General features: G+C 49.4%; 1 protein-coding gene across 5 annotated transcripts; it reads right to left on the minus strand.

Annotated features, from left to right (window-relative positions):
• Window positions 1-307: 307 nt before the first annotated feature.
• On the minus strand, window positions 308-9,430 carry SAP30L (SAP30 like). 5 transcript variants are annotated; one of them, XM_021701074.1, is made up of 5 exons: window positions 8,944-8,965; window positions 8,607-8,862; window positions 4,557-4,679; window positions 2,240-2,338; window positions 308-673 (listed from the first exon to the last, which is right to left on the minus strand). In XM_021701074.1, the coding sequence occupies exons 2-5, from the start codon at window positions 8,802-8,804 to the stop codon at window positions 545-547; spliced, it is 549 nt and encodes a 182-aa protein (XP_021556749.1). In that variant the 5' UTR covers window positions 8,805-8,862; window positions 8,944-8,965; the 3' UTR covers window positions 308-544. The 5 variants fall into 5 exon arrangements, with proteins under 5 accessions (XP_021556749.1, XP_021556741.1, XP_021556734.1 ...); XM_021701066.1 differs by having other exon boundaries at window positions 8,607-8,870; window positions 8,952-8,964; XM_021701059.1 differs by having other exon boundaries at window positions 8,607-9,430.

The following is a 9,430-nucleotide window of genomic DNA, read 5'->3' on the forward strand; positions in this document are numbered from 1 at the left end:
TACCAGGCTGGCAGTCGGCCACCCATACTGACTGAGTGCTTACTGTGTGCCGGGCAGCGGCCAGTGAGCGGGGACCACTGTCAAACTGATTTGCTGATCAACGACACAGCCGGCAACAAAGCGGGGCACGACTGTGCCCACCAGACTGGGGTCTACTCGCGCTTCTCCGGCTAGCTGCACCCCACTGCTCTTCCAGGCCTATACCTCACACAAGGCAGCGTGGTCGTACAAGGTGAGTACCAGGATATTTTTTATCCCACATTTCCAGTAGAATTGACTTAATGCGTTGTTGAATGCTGCAATACATCATTTTTAAATCTCTCAGTGGTCTTGTTTTTTCAGTCCAGTAGTTGCCTTAAAAGAAAAGTCTTTGTATGCACATGCTGAACATGAGAATATAATCCTCCTGACCAAAAAGATTTACAGTATTCATCATTCAAACTTTTTTATTTACAATAAAATTGAACAGTCTTTACGGGCTTACACGTAGCAGATTTCACCTGTGCGTTCAGCATTATACTTCATTCCTTGATGTACTTGATCCTCACTCAAGCTGTTTGCCGCCCTCCGATTTCTGGTCCAGTCGACTCTTGTTACTCTTCACCATGTAAATGAAGTAGGCGAGCGTCTCTTTTTCATTCACAGGTATGTTCCTGAAGTGTCGGCTGACAGTCTGCGTGGGGGAAAACACCAGAGTCCGTTAAAGCATCGTATACATCAGGGCCACAAATTCTGAACTGTGCAAAAGAAGGAGCAGGGGTTAGCTTCCAGAGCCTGGGAGGGGGTTATGATCCCTGCAGAACTCAGTGCTGCTGAACTCAGACGCCCTTCTCTCCTAGGCGGCTGGGTGACTTGGTTTCAAGGCCTCCAAAAGCAGCACTTGAACCTACAACATTCCCAAGGTGCAGTTCTATTTCAGTGGCAGCTAACTGTCCATCATGGCATAATCTCAAGGGCACCCCCAAGGAGGAATAGGTGGGGAAGGCTCTGCTTGGCTAGCTGCTACCATCACCAGCTCTCAGGCCCTGGCATCACCGGGCAGAAAAGCGTCTTTTTAAAACTGTGTCAAATGAATAGCCAGTTGGACAGATGTTAAGTGTTTGACCCAAGAGTTCATCTAAAGAGCACATAGCTGCCTCTTAAAAAACACATCACATTTGAAAAAGAATTCGTCATTTACTGTGTACTCCTGACACTTGGCTTTGTTTTACAAGTCCTGAGAATGCAGGTCTGCCCTTGCCCCACCTCATCCCATCCCTTTCAGCAGGGGAATGCTGCCAAATGGGTAATGTGACCTTAAAGTAGAAAAGAATTGTGCACTTCTATCTGTTTTATCTAGATGCTGGGGAAGGAAGTTTAAGAAAAAATGATGGATCAGCAAGAAACCCCTAAAGGAAAGACCAAAAACCAATGGGGCTGTCAACCTTTAAGGAAATCTCTGAATGGGTTGAGGGGGCTAGGACAGATCAAAAGAGTCCGAGAACTAGCACTATAGAGTGGTGACCTCTGGATGGTAGCATTCTATTTTTCTTTTTTTCCATCTTCCACATTTTCAACAATAGGCAGAAAAGCACATTGAGAAAAGAGGGATGAGAGGAAACTTGCACAAATGCCAACAGGACAGAAGTATCAAGCCAGGCTGTCAGTAGGTTCAAATAAGGGCCAATAGAGCATTTCTCCCCCTCCGAATTGTACTAAGAGCTCAGGGTAAGAGAAAAATTTCTTGGGTTCTATTCATTATAATAAATACTTCCATTACCAACATCAGAGAAGAAATCAAAGGAAAAACTAAAGAAAAAGAATAGCTCCCAAAGAATATGAGCAAAGGTTTTGGGGTGATTAATCTGACACACTGGATGTGCAGGAAGGACCATATTTATATGGAATCTTACAAAACAAGATTCAAACAAATGCACAAACAAAAGCACACTCAGGACTTATAATCAGGAGTCTGGAGATTCAAGGCTCAGTTCTACTACTAATTTGCTGTGTGATTTTCAGCAAGTCTTTTCCTCTCTCGGTGCCATGGTTTCTTTTATAGAAAGAGGGCCTTTCCAGGTCTTAGAGCTGTGGGATTCTAGATTGTATGAGAGAGGGAACAGGAAGTTACTTGCAGAGCTAGGAAGTTACTTGCAGGGCATTATGATCAACAGACACACGTAGCAGCAGGGAGAACCAAGGTCACCATCAGAAGCACAATGCTGGCTCTCTCTTTTTGCAGTGCAATTTGTCTACCTACTTCTGCTAACTGGGCCTTATTGAAGCCTGGTCTGGTCTGCAATTTGTAGTGTCGTTTATAACGCCGTAGAGTGTTCACCTGCAGCTGGAACAGATCAACCTGGAGAGAAGAGGAGAAACACATTATCCATCACCTGACTAGCCACGGCTCACCGAGAGCACACTACGTGCCCAGCACTACACTAGGAGGGGTGGGGGGAAGGGGGAAGAGGACTACAGAGATGTCTTAGAAATGGTCCACTGAGGACTAATAACTGGCTGGGAGGACCAAAAAAAAAAAAAAAAGAAAAATCAAAAACCGAACAAAACAGTGGAAAAAGAGTTCTAGCTGGGGAGGGGTGGTCCCAGGAGGCTCACGGAGGCGGTGAAACTTATAGCTAAGGAGAGCAGGGCTTAGAGAGGTGGCGGGTAACAGGACTAGACTAGGGAATGAGAGAGAAGACCATGAGCGCAGAAAGCCAGGAGATGAAGCGACAGACTCGGGCATCATAGGCAATCGCGATGGGTTTAAAAGGTGAGACTGGAGGGTAACATGTCTTGAAAAGCAGAAGGAGCGACCATAGGTGGTAGGGGGTGATGTTCAGGAAGACGGATCTAGTGGTGGTTTGTAGGGAAGATTGATGGGGGGTGCAGGTGACCGTGCTGAGCAGTGATCGGAAATGAGATGCTCAAGTGGAGCTTTGGAAGCTGGTGATACCAGAGGGGGACACCAAGTATGGGGAGCAAAGGTAAACCCAGAGAGGCATCCTGGAGGAAGACAGGCTTGAGCTTGGTAGCAGATCAGATGGAGGGGCGTGAGATAGGACAGCGGGAGGTACTGCTGTTCCCAGAGTTCTTCCCTAGGCTCAGCCTTCAGGTATCAGAACCCTGAACAACTCTCCAGAGAAAACTCGAAAGCTACTGTGGCGAATGTACAAATCAGCAGGTTAGGTTGGGGGTCTCTGCAAATGACTGGATAACAGAGGGAAAGGACCCCCCCCTTTTTTTCTAACACAGGAAGAGAGGAAAGCTGCACAGTCATTAAGTATTGAAGGCCCAGAAAGTTGGGCTGCTTTTACCTGCCTCTAAAAGAGATGTTCTTGCTTCAGGCAGGTGGAGAGCACTTAAAAACAAAATGAATGATCAATATGAGGGACCAAAGTCCTTCATTCTTTTCAAAACATTCCTCAAACCCCCTTTTTTTTTTTGTAAAAAGCACTGAAATTGAATACATCCATTTCTTTATGAAATAATAATACCAATGCTGAAGGCAATAGAAAAATATTGTAAACCAATGCTAGAAAAAGGGATACAGTGAGGGGCAGAGGGAAAGGACCATATTTTCAAAGGCTTTCTCCACATCTGCAGACAAAGGCCCGCCTACTCTTTCTATTCCTACGCAGTCATTTCCACTCTGAGTGCTAACAGGCAGTTGCCTTATGAAATATTCACGTGTCAAAAAGTCAATGTACATTACAAACGGGTTTTCTTCTGCTGAGTCTGAAGTGAAAACAACTTAGAAAAAAATCCAATACTCCTTTCTGTAGCCTTGCTCGGCAGGCACCAGGACCCTGAAGGTTCAAGAAGCCTAGGTCTCATCGTCCAGAGCAACGGGCCTCGGCAAGGGTTGGTTTTGCCCCCAGAGGATGTCCTCTAATGTCTGCAGGCACTCTTTGATGGTCACTACTTTGGTGACCGGCATCTAATGGGCAGAATCCAGGGATGCTGCTAAACATCCAGTGATGCACAGGACAGCTCCCACGACAAAGACTTCTCTGGCCCCGCATATCAACAGAGTCAGGGCTGAGAAACCCTGGGCCCTTATAACTGACTTTGGAATGGCTCCTGGGGAACCAGAGCTGGGGAACCAGGGACCAGAGCTGATATGAACTGACAATGTACACCTTCATTTTGCAGATCAGAAAACAGAGGGCCAGTAACTTCCCCCAAACCATACAAGCTCAGTCTCCAACTCTAAAGCCAAAAAGAGGTTTTAAAAAACTTGACGTCGTGGTTATATTCAAGAAGCTATCAGAGGCTTCCTGAGGAAAGACAGTATGGCCTAGTGGAAAGGGCAGTGGCCCAGAGGCCCCGAACTCTGTGTGTGACCTCGGGTCTCTATGCCTGTCTGTAGAACGAGGGGGCAGTGAGATCAGCTGATTTCTAAGTTTTCAGCTCTCAGATTCGGTATTACCATGATTCTATGATTCACTTTTCAGATAAACCACAGCAAAACAAAGAGGACTAAAATTATTTCTTAATCCAAAAAGCGAACCAGGCCAGAGATAAAGATCACATTAGAATCCATTCTTTCTCAGGCGGACTTCTTGGACATTTACCTCAGGAATGTCAGTATCATGCTCAGGAGAATCTCCACCATCATCACTTGTCTTCCTCTTCCTTTTGTTTCGTACGCTCTGGATGAAATTTTTGTGGAAGTCGCAGATATACAGGTGTCTTACCTGATGGGAAGCAAATTAAAGTGAGACTCGCCAATTTCATGGGAACAGCAACAGTTATCTATCGAATTATGGGGCTTCTCTTCTTTGCAAGGCATTGAAGAGACAGAAGGAAGAACAACATAGAGGCCCTAATTTCCAGAAGTCTACTGTTGAGTTGTAGAACAAGAAGCCGACAAAGGGACACAAACACTACCATCACACTGGGCAACAGCTTATAAACTAAGTTCCCCCTGAAGGCTAGAGATAATAAATGGTAGGAGTTCAGCCAAGGGAGAGAGGCCCGTGGCTGGGATAGTCAGTGTAGAGGTCCCTGACTAAACAGGAGGATTTATGGGTAGACAGGAAGCATTCCAGATGGGAAGACGAGCCAAGACTTAAGAGTTTCAAATATGGGTGACCAAGGGATTCAGGGGTGGGGGCACGAGAACAGCTTAGACTTTCCTTCAGACTAGACAGTCCCCCAAGGTTTTTGAAGCAGAGAGTGATGTGACTTACAGGAGTTATGAATTTACAATGGGCTGGAAGGCATTGTCCCAGGAAGGAGGAAAGAAGGGACTGTGGTAATGGTAGACAGGACTTCCTATTTTTACATTGACAACAGCTCCTACTGTAGGACGACATCTGAAAAACTTTATTCCTGTGTATCAGAATAATACTTCTTGCATCACCACACATCTGGTCCACAAAGAAGTGGGAAGAGATGCAGAAAGGCTCTTTCTCCCAGAAACCACACGAAAGAAGCTGGATGCTACTGCCGACTTCCTAGCGCGGGCTGGGGGCATAACAGCTGAGAGGTAAACATGTTTTTATTCAAGAATGTAAGTCCCAGGGGCATCTGGGGAGCCACTCAAAACCCTAACAGAAACAAAGTGCCTCTGTCAATGACTTGGGGGTCTTGACACTGGAACAGATGGACACAAATGTTCTTGAGAGACTTCTGAATTTGAATTTATTCCTTCAATTCTTAAAGACAAAAGTAAGTGGACAGGAAGCCAGCATCAATTAATTCAGACCTTTGCATGGAGAAAATAATGAAAACTGCTTTTTAGTCCGATGAAGCAGCACTTTCACGGGGTTGGACTGGTGAGTCCGGAGCACTTTGCAGTTTATACCGTGGCTGTGTCTTGCGCACGGCAGGCATTCTCTAAGCGCACCGGAACTGGCACACGCAGTCCCTCCTGAGAGCAGCCTCGGCCAGCAAAAGCCACCGTTTACATATGGTCGCATATTTGAGAAGCCCTGCCGGCACCCACTCTGCCAAAGGACTTTGGGACACAGCCTGTGTCACCGTCCCAACGAATCCCTCCTAGCTGATGTACAGTCCACCGGACATGCTGTTACTGGGGAAGAAAGCATACTACCCCTCCCCGATGGGAAGCTGGCCCTCCCGTTAGCTAGTTCACGTGCAAACTCTGAGATGAAGCAGCTCCTCAAATTCATAGAGGGACACACTTGGTAGGAGAACAGGCAGAAGAGGTGATGTCCTGAAGCTGTGGCTGGGAGGTTTCAGGTCAGGACACTAGAATAATGGAATTCTGGATGGAAGAGAACTTAGCAATCACCAGTGTAACCCCACTGGCCCCAATCTCATTTTCTACGGAGATAAACGGAAGCCACACAGATGGGGTTATGATCTGGTCAAGGTCACACAGGCCTTCTGACCCCCTGTGCATGTCCTTTCCTACCCCAGCATTTTCTTTATACTGTTTTCAACTTCCACTTTTCTCCAGAATAAAGCAGAAATATGTCAATTGGAGGAATGTTTGAAAGCATGTTATATATTAATAACTCATAGCGCACGGCCAATGTCTACATGAAATGAGTTTAAGCTGCCTGAGTTGGATTTCTGGTGCTATTATTTAAAAAGGTTCTCTGCTAGGCCCTTTTACAAGATAAATAGTCATTATTTCTCCTTAACCATTTTCAAGTACGTACTGGTTTTCAGAAATTTCAGAGCTCGGTGGCCTTTGGGGGCTAGAGGTGGAGGAAGAAGGATGGTAGCAAAGGTTCCAGGGTTTTTCTTTTCTGTTTTAATTTCTGCAACAGCTACAAATTCCTGTAACACGGCAGTTACTTAGAATTGAATTCCTGCCCAAGCCTCTGAGAATGAGGTAGAATCCCGTTCAGAAATAATGATTCTGCGCCACCACCTTGAAACATATTGAGAGTGATCCCCCCGTGAGACACTACTCCAGAAGCACTACGTCTGGGGAACTCCAGGGCCAGGCTCACGCTGCCTCTCTTGTAGACAGTGTGTGTGAAAGCACCAACACAGCTCAACACAGGTTCCCCAGCGGGGTCACCAGGTAAATGGTGCCCCAGTGGCAGCAACACAATTGTTCACATGTCATGGCATCCAAGGCTTTAACAGAACTAGAAATTCCTTCCCTCCTTCCTCTCTTTTTTTTTAAGGACAGGAAAATATAAGCTGCTCAAGTAAAGGCTCCCAACCACCTACACAAAAGGTAGGCAGTGTTTCCAAGAGGATGAATTCACTGCTGTGTTAGAATTAGGCATTTCACTTCAACACGTGTCCTAAACTGGACCTTAGTGTCTAGCCAATTGTTTGCTCTCTGATGAATTCCTTTCATTCATTCATTGATAGAGATTTGTAGTAAGAAAGCCATTAACTCACCCCCAGCCATTTTAAAAAACAGCATCTTTCAAGAGTGGCAAAGGTATTGCAATTGTTAACGTAAATAAACAAATAAATAAATTGGGGGTGGGAGGGAAGAGCCTGGAAGAGGTGGGAAGATTTTTTATTTATTAGCACTTCATCAAGGCTTATGCATGGGGCTTGGAAGTAAGTCAGATAATGGGTTTAAGAAATTAACCAGCCTCTTAGTCACTGTGTGACTTTGGCTCTGTCACTTCTTATCTCTGGGCCTCAGTTTCAACTGTAAGATCCGAAGTAGAAAGGTGCGTGTCCTTTCAGTTTAACAAGCAATCTCTAATTTCCTCCAACAGTGGAATTTTGGTCCTAAAATAGAATGGATGTTAACCACCTGAGCTTTTAGCAGGTCTACCTGAATATTAAATACCCCCTTAACTCATTTCCAATTCCTAATCACAAGGCAGCCACTTAAGGCTTGCAGCAACAGATGTCAAACTAAAAAGTTCTTAATTGGTTGACAATAGGCACATCTTTAGAATTGTTAACTAGAAGTGGTGAAATCATACAGGAAAAGTTTTACTATAATTAGGCACAAAACACAGGGCTATTCTATTCAAATTTAAAGCCCTAACCTCCCTAACGCCCTTCTACAGAAGCTACCCCTAAGAAAATTGATTTTCTTCCTCCCCGTCACCTGGGCTGCAAAGAGCCTCCTCCCGAGACCTGGCCTTGGCCTTATTTCTGCCACATCCTTCAAAATCCCACTTCCCCACAGCTGCAGGCGAAGCAGCGAGCTCGGTGACCCTCTGCAGAAGCCGAGGCCGCGGCAGGGGTGGTGGGGGGTGGGTGGGAGTGGGAAGTAATTGCCACCTTTCCTTTTCTGAAGGAGTAACAGGGTTCCGAGAAGGAGAGAGAAGTTGAAGAGCCGGGTCCCTTCATCACCCTCTCCCCAACACTTGCTCCTTCGTGGGCCAACAGAATCAACCCAGGTCTCCAGGCCCCAATATCTAAACCAATACAACAAGCCCTAAACTGTTGTCAAATCTTCCCAGGCAGGAAAGGTCCTCGGTAGCCCCTCTTCCCCCGCCCCCAACCTCCCGGATTTGGGCAGAATCCCAGTCCGAGCTTGTCTGCGCTGAAGCGGCCTTTGAAATCCCGAGTCCAACTCCCCAGTTTGCAGATAAAGGGCGGCGAGGCCCAGGGCGGGGAGGGCCCGGGGTCCGGCCCGCAGCCGGGGACAGCGGCCGGAGGGCGGCGGCGCGCGGGGACCCAAACGGGGGCAGGGGAAGGCGCAGGGGCGGGGGCGGACTCACGCTCTTGTCGATGTCCAGCTTGAGTTTCTTCTGCGAGATGCTCTTCTGGACCCTCTTGCTGAAGGAGGCGTTGCCCGCGGGCCGGACGCAGCGCTCGCCGTCCTCGATGAGGCAGCAGCTCTGGCCGTAGCCCGGGGCGGCGGCGGGGGCGGCGGGGGGCCCTTCGCGGCTGTCCTCCTCCGTGCTAAAGCCGTTCATCTCCCCGCCCCGGGCCGGCCCCTCTGCGGGACGATCCCCTGTAGGCCACTCCGCGGCCGCGCGCCCCGCGGGGCAGGTCGCCGAGGCCCCCGCACCCGAGGGTCCCGGAGTCCGTCCCCAGACCAGGCGCTGCCCTGCCCCGCGCCCGGGAGGCCCGGCTCCGCTCCGCCGCGCTCCGGCTCCTTCGGCCCCCGGCCCCGCGCCTCTGGAAAGCCCCTTCCTCCCCGCTCGAGGCCCCGGGGTCGACTCCCGCGGCTCGCAGGGCCCCACCGGGGGTCACCCAGAGGCGCCTTCTGCCGGGGGCCCAGAACCGTTACCCTTCGGCGGGGGCGTCCGGGAGGGCGTCCCAGGAAGCAGCCGCTCCCCGGGGACTCCGGGCCCGGCTTGCCAGGGGGTTTCGAGGGCCCCCGCCGGCTCCCGCCTTCTTTCGGCTGCGGGGCAAACTCGCCGCCGGGCAGCTCTCCCGGGGTGGCGCGGCCTCCCCGCGCGGGGCCCGGCCTCGAACCCGCGGCGCCCGGGCCCGGGGGCGCGTCCGGCTCGCCCCACCCCTGCAGCCGCTCGGCTGCGCCCCGAGTCCCGCGGCAGCCCCTGGGCCGCCCGGCCGCCGCCCGCCCAACGCTCCGCAC

The sequence above is a fragment of the Neomonachus schauinslandi genome, chromosome 7, assembly GCF_002201575.2.
Source record: "Neomonachus schauinslandi chromosome 7, ASM220157v2, whole genome shotgun sequence".
In the NCBI taxonomy this organism is placed as follows: Eukaryota; Metazoa; Chordata; class Mammalia; order Carnivora; family Phocidae; genus Neomonachus; species Neomonachus schauinslandi.

Bases quoted from the DNA above. Each gene is read 5' to 3' on its own strand.
- SAP30L (XM_021701059.1), bottom strand. From the start codon at position 8,804: ATGAACGGCTTTAGCACGGAGGAGGACAGCCGCGAAGGGCCCCCCGCC. The intron at 4,680-8,606 runs GTGAGTCCGCCC...GCTTCCCATCAG, and splicing joins AGCTGGACATCGACAAGAGC to GTAAGACACCTGTATATCTG. The intron at 2,339-4,556 runs GTAAATGTCCAA...TCTTCTCTCCAG, and splicing joins ATGATACTGACATTCCTGAG to GTTGATCTGTTCCAGCTGCA.